At 50.3% G+C, this 24168-nt stretch overlaps 1 protein-coding gene across 6 annotated transcripts in view; it reads right to left on the reverse strand.

The window, feature by feature from the left end:
- The window catches only part of Psq (pipsqueak), a 31770-nt gene that overhangs the window by 5052 nt on the left and 2550 nt on the right, over nucleotides 1–24168 (reverse strand). The window contains exons 1-4 of one of the 6 annotated variants that reach the window (XM_076788756.1): nucleotides 17117–17243; nucleotides 14469–14613; nucleotides 13832–13996; nucleotides 32–286 (exon numbers count right to left, since the gene is read on the reverse strand). In XM_076788756.1, the coding sequence (XP_076644871.1) occupies nucleotides 32–286; nucleotides 13832–13996; nucleotides 14469–14606 (558 nt within the window). In that variant the 5' untranslated portion in view covers nucleotides 14607–14613; nucleotides 17117–17243. Of the gene's footprint in view, nucleotides 1–31; nucleotides 287–5958; nucleotides 6739–13831; nucleotides 13997–14468; nucleotides 14614–14862; nucleotides 14913–17116; nucleotides 17244–24168 lie in introns of those variants that run through there. The other 5 variants (XM_076788753.1, XM_076788755.1, XR_013082344.1 and 2 more) reach the window with 5 other exon arrangements.

Below are 24168 nucleotides of genomic sequence, written 5' to 3' on the forward strand. Positions count from 1 at the left end.
CGTCACAAACGTACACTGTAATAAAACTTACCTCTTTGTTCTCCGGATTGTAATTCCCGTTCGATTCCTCCTCTTTGTATCTGTCGTAGTGCCTCGAATCCGTAGCGCGAGGCTCGAACGTGGTCCTCGCTCGTTTGTACCGCCTCTTTAACTTGCTGAAATTTATCCTGGGAGTGCCTGGTTCCCGTGGCGGCGAGCTCAGACTCACCGATGGCGGACCGTCCCTGCTCTCCGGCACCTCGCAGAGGCCCTTGATCTTCAGCTGATCAGCCGTTTTCAATAGTGACTGTAACAAAACGACAAACCTCCTGTAAGCTTGCTCTCTTCGTGAAAGTCTGACACGCTGACGATTGCGACCAACGAAAGGTCGCGCGAGCTGTTGATAATTCGATGTTATGTACACCATTTGCAAGACGCTTGTACCCGACGTTCTCCGGATCAACGAAAGAAACGGGCAGGTGTTTATCTAGTTTATCAAATTTTCCATATACTATAACTGTATCTCGGAACGACTTTGCGCAGAAGCTCGATCAACGTTTCACGCAGATTACCCGGAATTCTATCAACCGCTTTGGGGATGCAGGCCCGCGAATATTTGCACAGTTTAGGAAAAATGTTGATGAGACTTTGCGGAAACGAATTTTCTCGGATATCATCGAGTACGTCGACGGAAGGCTTCCGGCTAGGAGACGTTCGCTTCGGAACGCGTAACGAGGGTCGTCCAGATTTTTGTTGGTGGAATTCAGGTTCGACGGACGCTCGTCTCCCGTACGAGAATATTTGCGGAAATTGCAGTGATTCGATGGCGCAAAACGGGCGCGCGCGCGGATGGACGGACAGGACAGAGCGGATCGTGCACGAGACCAAACAAGGGATAACCTATCTCGGTAAATCGGCATCCGAGGGGAATAAAGAAGAAGAGACTAGCCAGACACGGGCAGAGGCCGACGGATTTGCATATTCCTGGTAAAACCCCGTCATCCTTACGCTCCGTCCCCGACGGATACAGTTTCATCTTGCAGTGGCCGTCTGCCGTCGCGGCGGCTCGGTCTAAAATCAGTTTCCACGATCCAGTTTCGGTGTGCAGCGATTCATCGGGGTAGTGCGTCGACCCGTGTCGAGCAGCGCGGCGACGTCCTCCCTGCGACTACACATTCATCCCAGCCCTGTTCCTCCCCCCTCCCGTCTTCGGTGATCTTAACCTTGAGACCGGTACACGAGGGAAACACCGACGACGACGACGACGACGACGACGACGAAGAGGAAGAGGAAGAAGAAGAAGAAGAAGAAGTAGAGGAGGAAAGCGAAGATCGCGCCAAAGAAAGAGAAAAGGAGTAACGAGCTTACGGTTACTTGGAGTCGGAAGGGATGCAGCGGCGATACGAGGGAGAGAACGAGACAAATAAAAGAAGGGCCGCGCGCGACTTCCGCATGACGGAACGGAGTCGCGACAAGAATTTTCAGGGCGGCTTGTTCGACCACGTGGCGGGGCAAAGGATGCTTCCGTTTCCGGGAACGATCCGCGTAACTCAAGAGGAAAAAGGAAGACCGCGAAGAACTCGGTCGTCCAAGTAGCGCAGACACAATCTTCGGGGTAGAAGAAAAACAAAAAGAAACAAGGAAATGGATAAATAAATATAGTATAGACCGAGAGAAGAAGAGAGTGGATGGACAGAGTCGGTCAAAAAATAGAAACGATCGAAAAAAGGAATGGAAAAGAGAAGAGAGACGATGGGAAATGGAAGGGTGGGAGAGGCGAATGAACGAGAGCGAGGGCCGCGTTGAAGTTGAGGCTCTCTGTTCTTTAATCAAGGCAGGGGTGGTGCGATTAGGCGGGGTCGGTAAGGGGACAGGCGGTATGAGAGCGGCAGTGGTGGCGGTGGCGGCAGCGGCAACGACGCGGCTTGGGGGGAGGGGGTGAGGAAGCAGAGGAAGAGTTAGGCGATGGAAGCAGAGGTTCAGGTGGGGGTTTAGGCAGGCTGCGTCGGGGGTGTCGGTGGCGGCTGGAAAGCGGAGCGTGGGTGGAAAACTGGGTGGCGGTGGGTAGGACTAGGTTCACAGCGGTATAGAAGAAGAGAGTCGAAGCGACGGAAAGAGAGACGAAGAGCGAGCGGAGGAGGGAGGGAGACAGAGAGGGAGAGAGAGAGAGAGAGAGAGAGAGAGAGAGAGAGAGAGAGAGAAGGAATCTGACTGAGCTAGCGATTGAGTGAGCAGCCGCGGGAGTGACGAAGAGACCCGAGGTGGGAGAGAGATGCAGAGGCAAAAACGCCCGCAGGAAGAATGGGGAGGCCTCCGACGCGGCTGTCGCGGCCCCAGGGCCGTATCGACCACCCCCAACCCCCGATTCTCTCTACGGCACTCGCGACGGCACCGACACCGATGACTTCCAACCGTTTCCACGCACACATCCTACCCTCTCTGTTGCTCCACTCATCTCTCTCCAGCACCCCGTCCCCCCTCTCTGTCCTTCACACGCCTCCTCTCACCCCGTGCTGCTTGTGAACGGATACGTATAACCGCGTCGAAATGTCCGCGAATCTTCGGGCTCGACAATCCGTGAGTTTCGTAGTATTGGTCGCAGCAGGGTGATCGAACTTCCCTGTCGGACGTGCATGCCACGGCGACAGCGATGGCGCGACGAACCCGGGCTCTCTCGAGTAATTAGGACTCTCGACGATGCTTCGACCATTATGCGTTTTTCATTTTTTTTTCTTTTTCTTTCTTTCTTTAAACTGATTTTTCAGATTTACAACCGGGCAGACACGTACCAACGAGCACGCCGAGTCGGTCGTACGAGCAGGCTCTGGGCGAAAAAGTCTTCCGCACCGTCTCAACCGCATTCTCGTAGATCGTTGATAATGTGTTATTATTTGGCTAGACCCGGCGAAAACATCAAGAGTATACAAATAATCGTGTGTTCGATTGAATCAGCTATATCAATCGAAACGAGGTTTCTCTATGGTAAAAAGATTCGACGAACGATGTACGAAATATGTAACGCGTTCCGGTGATAAATGAGACTGGTCGTAGTTGAATTAAACGAAATACAGTAGGCGAAGGAAGAAGGAAGGAAGGAAGGAAGGAAGGAAGGAAGGAAGAACGGTGGCAAGCAGTGGTTTAACGACACAGCGACGACGATGACGATGGGACTTGGAGAACCACGGACGCTAGGCAATGGGTTGGTAGGGTAGTGCGGGTGTCGGTGCAGGGGTTAGGGAGCGGGTGGGTAGTTGGTTGGTTCGGCGGTGGATGCATAGGGGTGGTGCCATCGGTTCGGAGGCAAGAGGGAAAGCCACCGGCAGAATCCAACCTCACCAATCAATACTTAGGGTTCAAGGGCATCGCCCGACCAATTATCCCAGACTAATTGACGCGAGACGAGAGAGAAAAAAATTCTACCCCTGTTGGGTACTTCCGATCTGTGCCTTCGCCATGGGCAACACCGCCTTTCGACGTGTCCGAACGTCTCCGGGAATATGTTCGGCGAAAATATTTGTCCCTGGCCGTTAGAACGGCCGGGAAAACCTTACCGGGTGAAACTCGACGGAAACTGTTTTTCCGTGGCGAACGAGGGATCGTCTCCGATTTAGATTTCACTCAGACCCGGTTCGCCCCGACCACCCTTGGGCACGTCCAGACGGAGAAGCGTCGCGAGACGAAGGTTCGACGATTTCTCCCGTGGGAATCGAAGATGAGGACAAAAGGGCGGGAGGGAGGTGGGGTGGGGGGTAGAAAACGCGTGTCCTCAAGGCGGGAAAGAAAAAAAGCGTAAAGAGCGAACAGGGAAGCAGAACGGGGGGTGGGGGTGGGTTTTGAATCGTTGAAAGATGTTCGCGTCAGGGCGCGAACGCGACCGTGGGGTTGGAGAGAGTTCTTTCGCAGGAAGAAATAAGGGGACGATAGAACGAGAAGTCCAACAGGTGTAAATCCGCAAAAAGATCGAGCGTGGAATCGTTTCACGGGAACAGGAAGGACACGATGGGGTGGCTGGGGGCTGCTCGCCGTAAGACCCGTACCAAGAGACGCGGGTATAAAGGTACATTATACAGAGACATACCGGTAGGAAGGAAGGAAGGAAGAGACCCAGTGAGCTAGAGGAAGAAGAGAGCAAGAGGGAGGAAAGAATGGGGCAGAGGGAGAAAGGTGGATGTGAAAGAGAGAAACCAGGAGGAAAGCGGAGAGGAGAACGCGCAGGGGAATCCCCGAAGATGGTCGTAGGGTCTCCACTATTACGAATACGGCGCCATAACGGAATTGATAATGTAACGGGCGTCACGAGCATAACCTTCCTCTCTTCTTCTCCACGCTACATAACCTCCTTTCTGAATGGAAGCGCGACTACTCCGGTCACCACGTGCTCCTCGAGCACAAATGCAAGAATACCGAGGATGCGAGTATTTTTGTCGCGTCTTCCATCGAAATAGCATACCTTTCGCGGAACCTGCACTTTTCCGAACCATTTTTCCGACGGATCCGTTTAATTTCACGATTCGAAACCGAACAATATGTCGCGTTCTATACTCGGTGTTACACTCTACTTTTATGCTCGAATCTATAATCGATCAATCCATCTATAGCCCCGTTGAAACGGGCAAAATTTATTCTTCGTCTTCGGCGATCACGCGTATCCCCGAGTACGATCGAAACGACGAAACCGAGTTGAACGATTCGTTGAACGCGATTTCGATTGCGATCATCGAAAAGGCTGTTCGATTATCTAACAGCATGGTCTAAACCGGCAAGATAAGACGTGCGTGACGGGAATGTTTACGAATGTGAAACGGAGAAGCCTGATAATGTTGATGGCGCAGTTTCGCTGGCGTTCCAAAGGATTCTTGTGCACGACCGGCCTACCCCACGAGAGCGTTCTGCACTCGAACACTCGAGAGAATGATTTTTCGATTCGAACGAGCCCACCAGGAACGTGAACGTGAACGTGAACGTGAACCGTACATATGTACCGGTAAACGTGTTTCCGTCTCGTCGAGGAAACGCAATTAACACAATTCACACGGTCCGCGCTTGGTCAAACAGAAATTTCAACCGAACCACCGATTCGATCTCGCGAATACGTAAGTCGAAAATGTATTAATCCCGTATGGATATCCGTCGGCCGGGCCGTTCGCGAAGTTTACACGTACAGCATGATTTATTCAACGCGCAGCGACTGGCGACACACTGCACGCGTTTGATCGACGCCTCGTGTATCACGACCGCGGCGCGTTCGTTCCGGGAGCGGATTATATTCAAGCGTCGCAGACTTCGAAAACACTTCGCGAACGCGCCCGGCACCGTCGCCGTCGCCGTCGCTGTCGCCGCGTCAGTGTTTCATTCATGAGAAAAAGACACTTCTTTGCATGTAATCACGCCGCACCGTCGTCGTCGTCGTCGTAGTTGTCGTCGAGTCTCGAATAACAGCACACGAGCGAATTTCGTTCGGGCGACGAATTGACGATTCAGAAGCGAGATCGTGAAAGTGGGATCCACGTGAAACCGTTCCGGCGCACAAAAATATCTCGGAAACACGATGGCTCACGTGCACGAGACGGTCGTCCGACATTCGGCGGGCACATCCAGTCGTCTATCCATGCGAAACTTTTGCCTCTCTTGTTCGTTGATTCGCTTGTAATCCCTCTCTCTTTCTCTCTCTCTCTCTCTCTCTCTCTCTCTCTCTCTCTCTCTCTTTCTCGCGCGCGCTCTCGCTCTCCCGCTTGATCGTTCACTCGTCTCTCTCTATCTCTCTCTCTCTCTCTCTCTCTCTCTCTCTCTCTCTCTCTCTATTTCTCTCTCGCTCGCTCTTTCCCTCTCTCTTTTAGTCTTTCCGTGTCTCGCCGGTTCGCAGACGGTTGAAAGAAGTCCATCGGAGCAATGGCCAGTGTAATAACGCGACGCGGCTCGCAAGCAAGACCCACTCTCTTCCATCGTGGCGCGAACGAAGTTGTATCGTTTATCACTCACCTGGCTACGATGGTCCGTGGGCGAACGGTCCCTCGTCGAGAGAGCGGAGATGTACGAGGAAGAAGGGAAAACGCGAAGGGACAGGGTGGAGAAGAGGGAGGAAGGGAATAGTGAAGTTACGGCGACGGCGACGGCGACGGCGACGGCGACGACGGCGACGACGACAGAGTTGGAAGTACAGCAAGAAGAGAGGAGAGAGGAAGCGGAGGGTGAAATGCAAAGGCGGGCGAACGATGTGCAGCGGCAAGAAAAGAAGGAAGAGGAACGGAAAGAAAAGGATAAAGAGAATGAAGAGAAGGAAGCGAAGGAGGAGGAAGAGAAGAAGAAGGAAGAGGCGGAGGTGAAGGAAGAGAAAGAAGAAGAAGGAGAAGGAGAAGGAGGAGAAGAAGAAGAGGCACAGAAGTCACGACGAGGAAACGATCTGGTGTCGGCGGCGTTAGTAGAGTCGACGTCGTGAAAAAGCCAGACGAAACCGTGTACGAGGAGGTTACGACCACGTAGAACGAGAGGATAATTCCTGGCAGGGCCCGATCTCCTACGCGGCGAAGCCCAACGAAAGTGAAATGGCATTCGGCGCTCCGTGCTGAGGGCGCACGGCATTCGGAGGAGCGAGGAGATGAAGAGGACGCGGCGGAGAGCAGGAGGAGGCAGTGCCAGAGCCAGAGCTAGAGGAGGAAGAGGAGGAGGAGGAGGAGGAGGAGGAGGAGGTGGAGGTAGCGGCGGCGGAGAAAGAGGTGGAGGCGGAGGACGCCGCGAAATTCGCCGACGCGACGAACAAGGACGGATTCAGGCAGTGTTCGAGCGCGTACGACGAGGAAGAGACTCGCGGGGGATGCGTGCTCGACGGTGGACAGAGAACGATTGAGCGTTCGCATGAAGCGAGCGAGCGAGCGAGCCAGCGCACCTGACCAGTCCCTGACAGCGGGGTAAGGGGTTGAAAACCGGCGGGTGGCAGGACGGTCGGTCGGTGGGAAGCGGCATGGTTGGCGGCTCTTGGGGCGGGGAGGCGGAGGGGGGAGGGGGACAAGAGAGTCCATTCGGTGGAGGGGTCGACGGAGAGCACGATGCACAGCACACACAGCGCGGCTCGGCTCGGCTCGGCTCGGCGTGGCGCGGCGCGGCGCGGTGGCATGGGGGTGGAAAAGGTGGGGATCGGGGCGAACGGGGGAGGCGCAAGTCTGCGGTGCCCGAGAGAAACGCAAGAGTTCGTCTCCTGTGGGAGTGCGACGGAGACCGAGCGCGCCCGTGGTTCCCGCGGGAGGAAGGAAGACTTCCCTGTAGGCCGGACGAAAACAGAAATACGGTCTGCGCGGAAACGAACGAGACGGAACGGAGAAGACGAAGAGCGGGAACGCGTTCGGCCACGGCGTGACGAAGACGGATACAAGGTTCGCGGGAGAACGGGAAAGGATAGAGCCGATCTACCGTCGGCGCGACAAGGGTAGCGTTATGTACTCGCGTGAACACGCTGATCGAGACTCTACACATATATATATCTAGCTGTATATACCTGTATATATATATATATATATATATATATATATATATATATATATATATATATATATATATATTTTATATATTTATATACATATGTATACGTGTACATACATATGTGTATTGCGTGCATACACGAGACAGAGAAAGATAGAGAGCGAGACGACCGTCGCAGTGGTGTATCCCTAAAGTTAGGACCCTGGTTACCGTGCGTCGTCGATAGATTGTCAGAGAATTTACTCTTTCACCGTTGACTGTGTCCGTACAATGGACGCGAAAGCAAATTTTTAGATTTCCGAAAACTCTCGCGAAAAGATTGATAATCGATACTTGCTGCTTCGTTTAAAGTTTTCAATGTGGTCACGTCAAAACTGATTGTACACCGCGTGCAAACTTCCGCCCGGTCTGACCGACGAAAACTGTTGGACGACGAAGATATTGAACAAAGAGGAGGGGCAAAATCGGCAAAATAGTTTGGGGAGCAGAAGCGTTTCCGAAAGGATGACGCGTTCAATTGTAATCAGAGTCGGGGGAATGCGCAATCTGTAATCGCTGGCGTGCGTGTTCGTGGCCGTTGGTAAATCTAACACGATAGTTTAATAACCGCCATGTTAAGAAGTGTCGGGCGGACACCACGGGAAGATCGAATTACCCCCACTTCCGTCGACGTTAACGGGCCCCATAGCACCCGGAGGGTCCGTAAGGGCCGGCCCTGCGTTGATCTGACTCGAGTCCGAGTCGGCTGGACGCTCTGCGACGAGACTTGGACCCGACGCGACGTAACTCGCGAACGGGCGAGACGTCGCGCCACACCGAGCCGAGCCGAGCCGAGCCGAGCCGAGCAGAGCAGAGCCGCGCCGCGAGGGAAGAGGGCACAGTCGGTTTCGGGAGAACGAGCATCGGCGGGGAGGGGCGGATAGAAACCGTCTCAAAAGAGAAAAAGACGGAAAAATGATGGAAGAAGGCGAAAGAGGGAGGCGCGAGCGAGCGCGCGCTTACTCGCTCGTTCGGCTGGCTTGCCCGCTCGTCCGCCCGCTCGAGGAAGAAAGAAGAGATTCTGGAGTCGAGTCGCGAAATGCAGAGTTTGCGGGCGCGCGCGCGCGCGCGCTCGTGCTTGCCGGACAAAGGGAATCTGCGGCTCCAGTCGTCTCTCTACGCACGTACACACGTAGCCATGCCGCGCCGGCACACGCACATACAACGAACGTGCAACCGTGCGCACGCATGCACGCCACTGCAGAAACCGCGGGTACAGTCGACGGAGGAAGCGCGAATTCTCTTGTTTCTCCGCGTTCGATTTTGCCGCTCTATTTCTCCTTCTTCTTCCTCTCTTCGTCTTTGCTTTCTTTTTCTCCGGTCTACGGCCGTCCCTGCTTCGCATCTATCGAAGGGAATAAAGAGTCCACGGTCACGAATGCTATCGAACGACCCAAAGAACGATGCTTACTTTCGTAGGCTAACACCGGTTCCGCTAACCCTCTCGCTCGGCCGCCAGAACAGAGGAAAGTTATTAGGCTCGAGACGGCATTCAAACGGAAGAAAGCGGCCCGCCGAGGACGATGTTATGCCACGAAATTTTCTTCTAATCGTCTACCATTTGTCCTTGCCCACTCCCCTCTTCTGGTCAGCTGTATAACGATATCGCATTTACAGCTACATCGTTCAAACAAGCATGTTCCGGTTCTATTCGATCTTTCATGCTTCTGGTAAAAAGACACGGTTCGGCACGGTAGCTATTAAAATCTGATCACGTGAAGCTGCGGAAGTTGCGGTAGCAGAGATATAATTATTCTAATAAGATAGATTTTCTTTAAACATGCTACCGAAGTCTAAGCCGTAAAAAAGACGAGTAAGACAAAATGAAGTTTCTGATTCACACAGGGTGTTCAAAAAAAGCATTCAATATTTATATGGTATATAGGATACACTGTACCGAGTAAAAAAGCTTTAGTAAACATAGGTCGAAAGGTCAACCGTTTCTGAGATATAGACATTTTTGTTTGCTAACATCATGATTCGTTTACTACTGGCTTTTTGATATTTATAGAAAATTTTTTACTCGGTACAGTGTATCCTATATACCATGTAAATATTGAATGCTTTTTTTTTTAACACCCTGTATTTAACAGTGACCGTACCGAGCACAAAATGCCACCGGTATACGTTCTTTTATAAAAATTAAAAGTCTGAATTTATTTGGATATTTTCTGCATGGAAGCATCGTCGTCGCGATTATTAATTCTATTCGAAAGATAGTAGGGATTTTGGGACTATCTGTCCGAGACTTAAATACGATCTAGATTACAGCGGTGTCCAACATATTTGCCAGAAACCGATTGTTGTTTAATCGTTATTTAGAAAGCCATTTGTAGCGGCGCATTATCGATTCGATCTCTAGTTAAAACGTACAAGTGAACTGTCTCGCAGCAGTCACAACCACTTGTATCGATTGTCTCTCGCGTTGGCGTGTACTGCCAATATGCGGCAGGTACTACAGGTACGGGGGAATTAAATTGCATTCTAAATCAGCTCTATCGATACTGACGCATCGTTTACGTTGTGTTTCTGACGCGCGGCCGTTCACGTTCGCCGATTTTCCTTCTGCCGGACGCGATCGAGTTTCATGAAAATTACGCGAAATCTCGGGTTTCGATAAGAATGATACCGGTGTATGTGCTTGGTTGCGTGCGTGCGTTCGTTCGTTCGTTCGGTCGCTCGTTCTCTCGATTCCTCTGTACGCGACGCGTTTCTCTCTCGAACTACTCGATGAAAGGAGATACCGATCGAGAACGAGGTCAGTAGAGAATACTATCCTTATCCCTGCAGTGCTCGGATGTTCCTTACCGCAGGTACAATTGATAAAGAAGAGCCGATTCTGCGTACCTGTCGATCTCTTCATACGATTAGCGAATTAAAATTAACGCCGATCAACCAGAAAACTCTTCGCGTACATTTATCGGCGAGAAACGTACGGGTCTTTATGCAAACGACAAATTGTCTGCACCAATTGCAACAGATGGGAGCCAGATACACGCTCGATTCTCCCTTGAATAATTTCAACACCAGGAAAATAATCTTAATCTCTCTCCTGTTTGAAACTACACCAACCCATTTTTATCGTACACGCGAAAAATCCGCAGACTAGGATGGAGGGTAAGGGACCAATTATTGTGCCTATATTAACGATACTTATTTTGAAAGCATAACGAATATTAAGAGAACCGATATTAAATCTCTCTCTCTCTCTCTCTCTCTCTCTCTCTCTCTCTCTCTTTTATACAGGCTCAGTACTTGGGTCCCTTAGCCTAATAGCCGTCGACATCCAGCAGCATACAATCGGGACTCTGGATATACGTCTGACCATGTAAGTACCTGCAGTTTGATGCACATGAGCGATATGTGTTTTCTCCGTGCGACGTCGTCTTAACTCTCGTGTCAAGGACAACGAGTCAAAGGACCACGTGTGCGTATCTATAGACTTTTTTTCTCCGAAAAATGAAACACAAGATGCTACTTGGACTTCGTACGTGACACGTATGTATCCGCTACGGAGGTTCCCGTAGCGCCTGGCCAGAGAACGGTCGACAAGGCTGTTCGTCGATCGGAAACGGGTTCGAATTACCACGAGAAAATGGCGAATAGCGCGCGGAAATTAGAAGGATTTCTTTCGAGCTCAATCGCCACGGCAAGTTCACTCTCTCGGCCGGCTCTGAATTATGTCCAAGGCGAATGCTGGCAACGAGATACGAAACTCCGAACGAAGAACACCAATCAGGGGCGTGAGCATCGTTGCGTGCCAACACGTTTTGCTTCACGGAGCGGGGCAAAAGGGAGGTAAAAAATGGCAAAATAACGAAACTCGAAGCATCGTTCGCGAGGCGGTTCTCGGCGGCATATTTTCGCGCACGAGGGACGAGAGAGAGACGATGACACGAGGCCGATGAATATTCGATCGATTCGATCAAATCGCAGCGGCTAAATCCCGACGGAGCTTTTGTCACGGTTAGCTAAGAATCAGAACAAGTATCAGCTAAGAATCATCTTTTTTTTTCTTAACGAGACGGAAGATACGTCACTGTTCGGTGACCTTCGAATTCTAAATTAGGACAGCTAACCCGTAATTGTTACGGACAATATGCCGGTTTGTTGTAAGATTAGTTTGCGAGTCGAATGTATTGGAATCGATAGTCAAGGTGATAATGGTTGAGTGCCACTGCACGGGTACCGTACATAGTAGTAGTAGTAGCTTGATTGCTGGACAATGGAATCTAACGAGACGGGGTTGAAGACTGTCTTATTGATCTCGCGAAAGTGGAAAGCACAATAATGGCACCGTCCATTCATGATTTAGCAAAACATGTATGGGTTTCAGCTTGAATTCTTTTAAACGAGTTCTGTCGGCGTCGCCATTAAGAGCGGACCGGGCCGATGGGCTTCGGTTCGTAATTAATTGAAAGAAACGCCGGAGCAGAGGCGACCAACTGAAAACCACATCGCGAACGGTTCACTTTTCCGAACTGGATTGTACAATCCCCTAAGCTTTTCTCGGCTGTGTAAATATTTCGCGAACGTACCAATACACGGAAACGCGTGACAATTTATTAGCGTTCATCGGAAAGCGGTGAACAATAACTTGATTCCAGATATACAGTTCTGGATTCTCGTATCAAAGTAGAGAGCGATTCCACATACTCTCGGCCGAGTTATACGATTTCTCGATACAATTAATAGTAGACTTAAATTTGGCTCGTACTCAAAACACGGTGCACCGTCAGGTTCGTCGTCCGACGTTCTACGATTCAAATAGCCAACCGAGGTTGGAAAAGTGCAACGGCGCAGGCACGTGCTAACCTACTCGAACCGTTCGAAGAAAACTATCGTTAAGGGTCCGGGATAGTCATGTGACTCTTTAATTAATAATTTCCATTCACAGACTTAAGATCCGTCTTGGTCTTGATCCGACGGGTCTCAAGTCTGTGACTAATCTTGTCACATTTTTTGCTCTGTATTATCGATATCATGAATTCTGACGCCAGAAACGTGCTTCAAGTTTTCGGCTTTATTTCGCAGAGAATCAAGACAAAATATAGCTCAATTTGTAGCGGGAGATATTTTCTAGCGCGCGCTGCTCTTGATTTCATCCAGAAAACTCATCCAATGGCATAAAAATGCTTGGATTCCACGGCACGCGCATCGTCGATTTTTAGCCTACTTCTAACGCTTGTATTACCAAATATCTGCGTAATCTCGTCAACTCCTGACCAGCGCGCACTAGATTGAACCTTCCTCTATCGAACGAGCCCTTTGCCAGCGACAAAATATTCTTATATAAGGACGAAAACTTGAGGCACGTAAAACCATTTTTTGACGGTAATGTAGTTACTCTACCTTATCGCGGGCCCTTAACCTCTAATATCCAAGCAGGCGTTTCCTAAAATTAATCGTCGGTTCCAACGACGCCTTCCACTTTCCAAACATTTCGTTTAAGCAGCGAGACTCGACTTTGAAAATCGTCTGGGCACTAGAAAGATTTTTCTCGTCGTCCGGAAGGGACTTTGAGAAGGTGCGCGCGTAGATGGTTCTGACGAGCATCGACGAGAAGGATTTCGGTGAACCGTTTGTATGTAGTAGGCATCCCGATTGAAAATTAAAGTGCGTGAAAGGGAAAGTAGACATTTGAAACGCGCACGATTCCTTCGACCGCGAGTGCACCGTTATTTATAGCGAGTGCCGACGGGGACAAGGAAGAAGAGCACGAAGAGGAAAGGGACAAGGGCGATAGGGAGAGAGACCCGGCGGGATTTCCCGTATGCATGGGAACCCATGGCGCCATCTCAAATCCCTTGCGAATCTACCGTACCAGTAGCGAATACGGATCGGTAAAACAGAGAGGCGGGAGAACGTCGAATGATAAAACGGGTAACTGTAACGCGAATCCGTGCGAGATCCGGTCGAAACGGAAGGGCGAAAGGGTTAACTTCCCACGGATGTGTAGAGAGGCAGGAGCCCATAACCCGGTGAGCAGGGAATCGCCGCAGTCGGTAAACCCGTTCGGCAGAATTGGCTCGCGATCGATGCGAGCGAGCAGAAAATAATGCGCAACCAAGAGAAAGTCTGTATCGTCTTGTTGCTATCGCGGCTATTCGTTTCACTTTGCAAACGCATTTCAAAAACGAGCGCGCCATCAGCTTATTCGTTTCGACGTATACGAAGCATCGTATGGAAAAATTTCGGCAGTTACGGTAGAGATCTTTCCGACAATTACTGGAGAGAGAATACACACTGCGAACATTTTGTCGCTTCCTCGCGGAGAACACCCGGGTACAAAACAGAACAACGTTTCATATAATTTCCGGTCACTTGGAGTTTCTCTTACCTGAAGTTCTGCTTGCGAGACGTCGATCTCTCCCCTATAGACGAACTCTATGATGAACTTGAGATCATTGAAACAAACGTCCTGTGGCATGATGATGGTCGGGTGCTTGCAGGGATTCGAGAGCAGAAGCTTCTGAAAATAGGAACTGCACGCCGACAATACTACCTGCGTGAAAGAAATAAAAGTATTAGGCGCTAGGATACATGAAGGATACATTGTCGAACGAAAAATGAGTATATTCGTAGAATACAATGGAGTACGTTATGCAAAGAAAAGTATTCTTTGCGAGTCCCGGGGATTGAAACAATGTTTCGCATGTAAGCAGGGACCAACGTGCTTGTGATGCTGAGGTCGACCGCGATCTATCAACCAGTGCGTTCGCAGTTATGCCAGCCGACCTCGAGTCTGTTATGCGATTTTTACAATGGAAAAAGAAGCACGCGTCGATCTAGGTACGACGGAATTTTTCTTAAACTCAAATTACCATTTCAGGGAAGGCGTTTTGAGTCGATCGAGACCGTAAAAGAGAATACGCAGAAGGAGCTATATTCCATTCTCAGCGTTTGATGTTTTCAAGACTGAGAGAAGCTGAGACCGGTCCTAATTTTGAAGGCGTCGAAATCTGGTTATAGCTCACCTTGTGTGCTTTTAAGGAGGCTTCGTTACATGCCAGTGTGACGTCGACGAAGGCTTCGGTTTGCAAAAGTTGGTGAAAAACAGACGTCATGTTCGACTGGTAGTTGTTCCAGCGCAGGCAGTAGTGCTGCCCGGCCATGCCGCCACTACAACAAAAACACCAGATCCATACAGTTACGCTCCGCGTCTTTCCCTTTGTCTCTCCCGGCTTCTTACATTCGTCGAAAAGTCATCGAAGACTTCGTCCTACATCCCACCCACCCTTCGCGCATAGGCAGACAGACACACACGCACGCAGCCACGCAGAGTCATGTACACACACACACACACACAGAGAGACACAATTCCTCGGTGCCCTTCCGCTTTCGAGATCGATCTGTAAAGCGGGATAGTACCTGTAGTGCACGCCCCAATAATGATCTGTCTCCATTAAATATTCTTTGGTTGTCTTTCCCGTGACGGTCAGTGGAAAATATCGGTGCCGTTTGCACGAGCGAAGCAAGGGAGGTAAGGGTATTAAGGTTAGGTATTCAGATAAGGTATAGCCCAAGGTAAAGATAGAGGGAACGTCGAGGAAGAGATCGGGCGGCGGGTAAGACAACCGGAGGAGTAGAGAATCGAAGATAAACACGGCGAGAGAAGATAAATGGTGGGGAAAAAAGAAAAGGCGAGATATGGTGGTTCACGGGAAAACGGACTAGTAGCACAATCGGTCTCTTTCCCCCGGTTTCGGTGTCTATCGAAATAGAAAAGAAGAAGAAGAAGAAGAAAAAGAAGAACACTTTCGCGATTTCGACCAAAGCCGACAACGTTAACGATGATCGACGACCGACACCAACTTCCCTCGAGTTTGCGATAAGGCGTACGGAGCAATGTTCAAAACCGGGCCGGAAAGAAGAAAACGAGAAGGAAGGAGCGCGAATGATCGGGCCCGTATTATCCGTGACCGGATGTCGTTAATTTTTGCCGGTGATGTAGAGACGCGCGGGACGAGCGACGGTTACGTATCGGCGCGAATCGACACCGCAAAAGTAAACGAAGAAGTTCGGGCGTTGGTCTGTCTCGTAACATTCACCTGTTCCGTGGACCGTGCTTTATCTGCCTCTATCTATGTGACTCTTTATACGGGCCATTCCGCGTTATCTATCCGCAAGAACACGGACTTTTATCAGTTGCTTAGACGCGCGCCGATAACGTGAAAAACTTTAAGCTCTCGTGTCTCGCCTTGTCTTGCTTTCCGTTCCGCTTCTTTACCAAGCGTTGCCGCCGTCGATTCTTTTGTATTCGTTCGCTACCGGATTCTTTTCCTTCGGTGCTGTTCCTCTGTCAGCGAGAACCAATGCTATTACCGGTATATAACGCGACGTCAGCTAACCCTTGTATCGCACAAATGGAATAATGACAAAGCCGACAGAGACCGATTCCGTATCGCCTACTATTCACACCTACAGATCCGTCGATCGATTAACGATCGTTTACCAATGTAAACGTTAGTTCGTGTTACACACGCCGGATAATCGTGGACGCGTGCGCGCGTCGCTCGTACATTATCAGAGAATTGCTTCGTCCAACGGTTTGAATCTATCACGCAGGTAGCACGGCGATACATGAGTGCACCTGGTGCACTTACCTGTCGGTTTTTACCTGCTATTCGTTAGCCGCGTTTCACAAGCACGCGCGAGCGCTCGAGCGCACGCCCATTCCCGTCTCGTTACGAGTCGGACGCCTATTCGATACAATGTACCACGTCGCGGGTATGCGTGTACATACGTATCGATATTGAAGAATTGGGTTAACCAGTTACAACTACAACGTTTCAAGAAGAACTGATAATACGCGATAACGAGCGAAGATTGGCGACGGAATCGATAATAATCGATCTCTCGAGTCTGTTTTTCTACCTCTACAAAGAACTCGGGTTCGGATAACGGAAAAATTTTAGGTGATCGAACTTTCTTTGTACGGCGAAAAGGCCGCGGCGGTGCTCTCGGGCTTGTTCGAGATTAACGAGGGTAGGAAGAAGATGAAAAGAAAGCGACAGGCTTCAGGGAGAAACAAAATAACGCCGACGATACTTGCGAGTATCTAGCGATCTTGAACGCGAATGAAACGCGAACCAACCAGCGGATCGCGTTGATCGATTCTACTTGCCAGGCTATTGCCAACCCGATCGAATCGATCGATACGCTTTCTCGACGGTCGATCTTTCGCGCGTACACCCGAGTCTCCTTCTACGCGGGTTTCTCCCGAGTTATATAGGCATCCTTTAACGATTTTCTCGGTACTTTCACTGATATCCGCCAGCTGGGTAGCCAGAGAGGTTCGCGTTGACGAACGGTGCGCGCACAGAAGCTCGCGAATTAACGAGCGCGAGCCATCCTCGATCGGACCACTACGCCGCGCGCCGCACCGCGCCACACCGCGCCGCGTAACAATTCGAAATGCCCGCGCTAACGTCGGAACGCGAAAAATGTAAAACGGTTGACCGCGGGAGAATGGGGGCTTGCTAGTACCGAGAGACTACTTTACGAGATGACGTTCTCGGCGCGTGACGCTAAACGAGTCCGCAACGAGTCCGACAGAGTCGCGTACACGAAAATACAAACCGTGAGTGAATTACGGGTGCGTAAAGGCGGAGTCTTCACTTACATATTTCAAACGGTTCGGTCTTCGAAAGTTGATTATTGCGAAATGGAAAGTAATCGCGTGTAATGGACGCGAGCGTGTCGGCTAACGATCCTGGTTTACTTCACCGACGAAAAATCAGCAAGAAATATCGTATCGACGCGTACACGCTCATCCCTCGAAAGCGCGTTCGCGCTTTCTTTCGCGGCCTCGAAGAAGGACACTGCGTTGGTCTCTCCCTTTCAGAGAATCCTCCCTTCCCCCATCTTCCCTTCCACGATTCATCTCAATTTTTCTTCGAGCTTTTTGTGTCCAATTTCACCTCGCCTCCCTCGGATCCCATCCTCTTTCTTTTTCCCGTCTGTCTCTCTGCCATTCGTGGAGTAGACGAGCGAGCGAGCGGCTCCTCGCGCCGCACCGCTCCGCTCCGCGCTGACTCGCCCCCTCTTCTTCTTCTACCCCCGTATCGTTCACGTTCCATCTCCTTCTTTTCTTTTCCCTCTCGCCCTCTCCTTGTCCCTCGGTCGTTTCATCGTTTCTTTCTCGACCCTCCGCGCCGCGTCTCTCGTTCCCTCTTTCTCCGCGCGTTGGCTCCATTTACTCGTTCCCTCGTTCCCTCCCCACGGCGAAGACGCTATTTTCTCGTGGCCCCTTTTCTTCCACGGTCTCCGCCACCCTTCTCTCTTTTTCTCCTCTCCACTCCTCTCCTCTCCAATGGTCTCCTCCCTCTCTTTCTCCCCCCTCCCCTCACTCTCTCTCTCTCTCTCTCTCTCTCTGTCCTACACACTCCTGTCTTCTCTCCGAAGCACACCGTTCTCTCGCTCGTCGGGAAGCTGTTCACCCTCTCTCTTTCTCCACTCTTCCTCTCCCTATACTACGCGGCGTTTCCTTCTCTTCCTGGACGGCCGCGCATTTTACGTTTTTCCAACGTTATCGACGTTCTTCCTCGGCTCTTCCCGGACTTTTTCCTTTCGTCGTACCGTCCTCGAGACGACCAACCAGCTCTTTCTCCGGGAAAACGTAAGCGGAAACGACTCTCCCTCTCCCTCTTTGCCCTCTCTTCTTCTCCCTCTCTCTCGCCGCCCGCGCCCGACAGCTTCCATCCAGAACCCCGTTTCCAGGGAACACTCTGAAATCTTCCAGAACAGTTTTCTCCGCTTCGCTTCTATGTTCCTCTTTTTTTTCCCCGCCCCCCGTCATCCCTTTTCTTTTCTTGCGCGTAGATGCGGATGATAAAACGCAGGACTAATAAAATTTGCATCACTACTGGCGAACTTTGCATAAACCATACCGGGAGCCACGACCCCTTGCCTCTGTATCGTCGTGACGCCGACGATGATTTGCCTGCTCGCTACGAGAAAACTATGTAATCTATGCGGCCGTGGCCGAATCGGTCTCTCCGACTCGGTGCCGATTACGCTATCCAATATAATTTCCTGGTCACCGTCGATCCTTCATCCCCCTAGCGCCGCGTCAAACGTACATCACAGCTATCTTGTGTAAACAAAGCATTACTGACTCGATTTTCACCGAGCTAGCCGAGCGACCCTTCGACAGCTTCGATCCATCCGTACGATCAAGCTAGAACTGCTGAAATTCTCTTTAAACTCACGCTCGAGACCGGGAACGTAGCCCTATCAAAGGGTCATTTCAAATTCATCGGCAACAGTGCTTCTATGTCTGTCTTTAAACGGTTTTCGGTCGGCGATAAATAATGACGGAATTTTTTCCGTCACGAAAAATTAATCCGTTGACAATACCAAAGTGTATACCAAAGTGACTAAACTCTAGTCAATTAGCACTTTAGTTATCTTGCGCACCAGTTCGGTCTGCAATCTCGGGACAAATGTTAATATAAATATTTCGCGTTTCGCAAGTATCTTTTGATTAATGAAATACCGTGGAAACTCGATTGAAACGACGCTTTCCGGCGTTCCGATCGGATTATTTCGTGACGTCTCGCCGGCAATGTTTACATTTATCGGAAACGCGAGAGCGAATAAGAATAAGTTGCATTAAAGAACATGTGGCGTCGCAGGATAAAAGAATTTAGAGGCGAGAGAAATAATACCGCACGAGGGTCGTTCAATTCGCATCCGCGGCAGCTACCGTCTGGTGTCTTTCGTCGGCAAACGTTTCAATGATGCTTTCGCATCGATTGCCTCTACCTACCGGTTTCGTCATCAAAACAGTGTCCGCATCGATCTACGCCGGTGCAAACGCGTTTCCCGTATCCCGCGAGAATGCGAGCAAATCGATGAACGCTCCACCGTCGAGAGAGAGAGAGAGAGAGAGAGAGAGAGAGAGAGAGAGAGAGTGAGAGAGAGAGAGAGGGAGGGAGGGAGAGACAAGCCTGAAGAGATCGAGCGGCGAAGAGGGTCCCCGTTTTATGGGCGCAAATGGTAGGAAAGATCCGCCTAGAAGGATCAAATTTTGAATTGTGGCGGGGATTCTGTTTGAGGCTGTATGGAGTTGCATGGGGAATTCTTTTTTAGTTGTTTCATAAGAGAAATACAGTCAGATGAACGGAAACGACGGAGGGAGGGGGACGTATCGACGGAGAAGAGAGAGAGAGAGAGACAGAAAAGTCGACTTACGGACGAACAGAGTAACGAGCGGTGGTCAACAAGTCGGAGCAGTCCTAATTTCCGTCCTGTCTGTACCGTAAGGCATAACAGTACCGCATTCCAAATGCCCTTCGTTTCTTCGTTTCTCTCCGTTCACCTTTCCGAGAGAACCGGGCTCTCTCGGCCTCTCACCTGTTCCCCTTCGCCCTACCACTTCGAAGAGTAGTCTCGCGTATAGTCCAAGTTCTGGGCTCCGTTCTTCCTACCACATTTATACCTCCCGCCATTTCCATCGGGCACCGTCCGGTGGTTTTCGAAGGGAAAGAAAGGAGAGGAGAAAGAAACGAGCAGGCGATATGGAGGGAGGAGACGGACCCGGAAACGCCAATTTCACTGGAACCACCGAGGAGAGTGGCGGAATCGACACGTGGAGACGCAAGAAAGGAGAAAGGAAAGACACGGTCTATATCAGAGTAGATGCTGCTTTCGATAGTCCTGTTATTGATCGCTCTTTGGAAACTCGTAAAAAGGCCCGCGATCCGGAGACTGACACCGGTGGCGTTCGAGCAACTCGATCACGAATCTCTAACGTTATCACTCGACTCCGGATTTTATGCTTTCATCACAAAAATGTGTACGTGCTATTTAACCGTTTGAGTCCCAGGGGTGGTCTCGCGATACCGCTTGTCTTTATCGATTACGAAGAGGCCTAAGCGGCGTGATAACAATGAAATATAAAACGTTTAATTGTATTATTTACATTTAAAAAAGCAGCTATGCCATGTAAGTGCGTCAGTAAAGTTGAGCGCGCTACTTCGACAGTCAGTGACTGTACTCGGACTTTTCGACACAAAATCTCAGCAGCGCGATCTCGCTGCTTGCGACTCAAACGGTTAAAACAGCGGACAAATTCTTCAACTCTGCGACAGCGGTGGTCGGGTCTATTTTGACGCACAGTATCAAAAGCATCGTACAATTACTCAATTTTTAGGCGTTCAAGCAACTGGACCACGAATGTCTAACGTTATCTGTGGACTCCGGATTTTATGCATTCATGACAAAAACGTGTAGGTGCTATTTAAAACAGCGAAGAAATTCTTCAACTCTGCGACAGCGGTGGCCGGGTCTATTTTGACCCACAGGATCAAAAGCATCATACAATTACTCAATTTTTAGCGACTCAATCGAACGAACAGCTGTTACATTAGAAACAACGGAGACAATGTAAGAAGTACCTTGAAAGATATACTTTGAAAATTGTTAAATAAATCCGTACGTCGGTCTTCAGCATCATTGTCGCTTGTAAAGAACAGTATTACTTTTTCATGTTTTTCGAACATTTTGAAGAACAACGCAGGCTAGTAACAGCTTGACAAGTAATACGAATGAGTTGCAACTAGACGGACGCGTATAGGACAGTAACAGCAATAGAATTCGATATTTGTATGTATCACAATAACCATTTAATCATTAGAAACTGGTGATTACCGAGTGGAATTGAACATTCGCTAGAAACTCGAAACGCGTTAGGTCGTCTACCATCCTGGCAACCAGCGCTATACTGTTCTGTACTCTATTCTTATGGAGCAAAGATAAACGAGGGTTGAAAACCACCCCCGAGATCCACGTGATCGGGGTTGCGTCCCTTCGGAGGGTGCAACGTAAGAGGGTGACGTGGACTTGCCCAAGGTCGCACGTGGCTCGCCTAGAGGGATATATTTTTTTCTCCATGTAGTATCGAGGGTGAAGAATTTTTGTTGTGTTGTTCCCATTAGGACTGTCGACAAAACTGTCCCCGATACCGTCGACGAGAATAACGTTTCTTCCGTTAGCGTGCTCTCTTTTTTGTTTTTCACTCGCGAAACCGACGCAGCTTGTCCCGCGAGTAGAGTTCAGGGCAACGAGGCATCATCGTCGGGATCTTCGAATTCGAATCGCGATTCCGGTTATCCTTCCTCTCGTAATAGTCGGCGTAATGGTAGTCCTGTCTGGACGCAGCCGAGGAGGAACCCCGGCGAACTTTCCCGAGGAAGGAGAAAGGAGCAATGGAAGAGGAGGATGCGCAAGAGTGGTCGACCGAACGGAAGTCACGACGAAGAAGGGAGCTGGAGAAAGGGTGAAGAGAGGGTGGCGAACGACGGATAAGAGAGGCTCTTTGTGTGTTCGTGTACAACGGAGGGATGAAAGCGGAGGATGAAAAAGTCAGGGGACAGATGGCCCTTTCAGACAATGAGAAACTCCGGAGATAAGGGGAATACGAGCGAGAACTTAAAGGGGGGAAAGAGAAAGAGCAGCGGGGAAAAGGTTGACAGGAGAAAGAAAAGGAGGCGAAACTGCTTTTTTCAGGCAGCCGGTGACGGAGAGGGATGCCGTGAACGACAAAGGTGGAATCGAGAGGAAAAAAGAGATGGAGAGAGACAAGAAGGAGAAAAGACGGAAAACGGATGAGTCAGACACGCCACGGACTCTCTACGGTCGATCTTTCAACGCAATTAACGATGATCGAGCCCCGCATGCTACGCCGCGAATAATACCTTCCAATTCGATCGGGAATTTCCAAATTACATCGTTTTTACTCGGCGACGGAACCCAGTGTTCAAGAGAAAAAAAAAAATAAATTTCCGTGGATAACAACATACTGTCACGATGTTAATTACAGATTCGGAATTGAATGTTCGTACACGCGACACGCTATTTAACCAATTTTCTTTCTGTTTTGTTTTCGTTTGTCGCCTAGGGAACACCTTTCTCCTTTTACCAGTGTCGGAACTCTGAAACTTGGTGAAAATCATCGGATACAAGAAAAAGAGGAATATTACTTTCGGTACACACTCGGTAGATGTTGGTCTCGCGCGAGCGCAAAAGCATGATCCGCGGGAATTACAATCGATTCAAATGTGGAAGGTTTTTACGCGGAACAAGCCAAACAGAGAGAGAGAAAAAAAAGTAGGAGAAAATCGACCGACCCAGTGTTCTGGCTCTCTTTCTCCATCCGCTTCGCCCGGCGCTGTTTGTCTTGCTCTTTCCCCGTGTCCCCTCTCTTCTTGGTCGTATTAAAGAAACAGGATGTGCGGAGCGGGAAGAGGAACGAGGAAGAGAGTAGGGAGAGAAAGGCGAGAGGGTTGCCAGCGGAAAAGAGCGGCGCGAGGGAGGAAGGGGGAGAGAGGGGGAAGAAGCAGGAGACGCCGACGACGCCGCCGCCGCCGCCGCCGACGACGACGACGACGACGACGACAACGACGACGACGAACGAGCGAGGTGGAGGAGGCGGTGGAGAAGAAGGAAGAAGAGGTGGCGGTGGCAGAGGCGCGGATGGAGATGGTGAAGGAGGAAGCGGGGGCGGGGGTGGAGGTGGAGGTGGAGATGGAGGTGACGAAGGAGACGGTCGAGGAAGGGGAGCATGGGAAGGAGGCAGAAAGGAGAAGGAAAAGGTGGGCAGAGGCAGATCGAAACACAAGAAAGAAAGAAGCGAGGTTAGGGTGGTAGACAGGATGCTATACGGGGGAAGTCAGAGGGTGAAGGGAGGAAGAGAAGCCGGGACGAGGAGAGGTCGAGCGGAGCAAGAAAAATTTCTTGCCTTGTCTCCTTCCACTCTTCTTCCGTTGTATTTCTCGTCTGTATGTCTGTCCGTTCGTTTTTTCCAATCTTTTACTTTTCACGTGTGCACGAAACATGTTCGCGGACGGTTGCGGAAGGCGAAGGGAAGGGGGGAGACGAATGAGAATGGGCAAAGGAAAGAGGAGAAGCTGTTTTGGTTGTTTCTGTGTGTGAGTCAGAGACCGCGGGGCATCGGAGAAGATAGAAACCGAGAAAGAGAGTGTAGGGGAACGGACGGAGGGAAAAAGAGAGATCGGAGGGAAAAGAGAGAAGAGAGAAGAGAGAAGAGAGAGAGAGAGAGAGAGAGAGAGAGAGAGAGAAATGGAGAAGAACTCTTCGAGAGAACGGCGATCCCGAAACGAGGACAAAGAGAAAATGACAAAGGCGAGAGGGGCGTTCGATTCGATTGGAAAGGCAGGCAGAGAGGCCTCTTTCCTTTTACCAGCGTTTTCTCCGTATTATGCTCCGTACTTTCCGTTGTTCCTATGCGCGCGTGTTCCGAGTTACATACACGTACACAGCCGCGCGAGGACATTCGCGCGCTCGCGCACAACTCTTCCCGTCTCTCTCTCGTATTCTCCCTCTCTTGTACACATGTATACACGGAGACGGGTATGGTATAGCCTATCTAGAGAAATATACATTCACCCGCGTTCTCTTTCTTTTCTGTCTTCCTTTGCGTCCATTACCTTTCATTCCCTCTGTCTCCGTTCTTACCGCTTGTACGCGACTTTTTCTATTTCTCTCGCTCTTCGTCTCTTCCTCCTCTCCTCCTCCTCCCTACCCCCGCTCCCTCCCGCCCAACCCATCCTTCTACCATCCTCTCTTCTGCCACCTCAATTACTATACGAGGTTTCACGTTATGTGGCTCTATGCTTTTGCGGCGAGAGGGCAGCTTTATACGTGGGTGAA

Source organism: Halictus rubicundus, chromosome 5, assembly GCF_050948215.1.
Source record: "Halictus rubicundus isolate RS-2024b chromosome 5, iyHalRubi1_principal, whole genome shotgun sequence".
NCBI classification, from domain to species: Eukaryota; Metazoa; Arthropoda; class Insecta; order Hymenoptera; family Halictidae; genus Halictus; species Halictus rubicundus.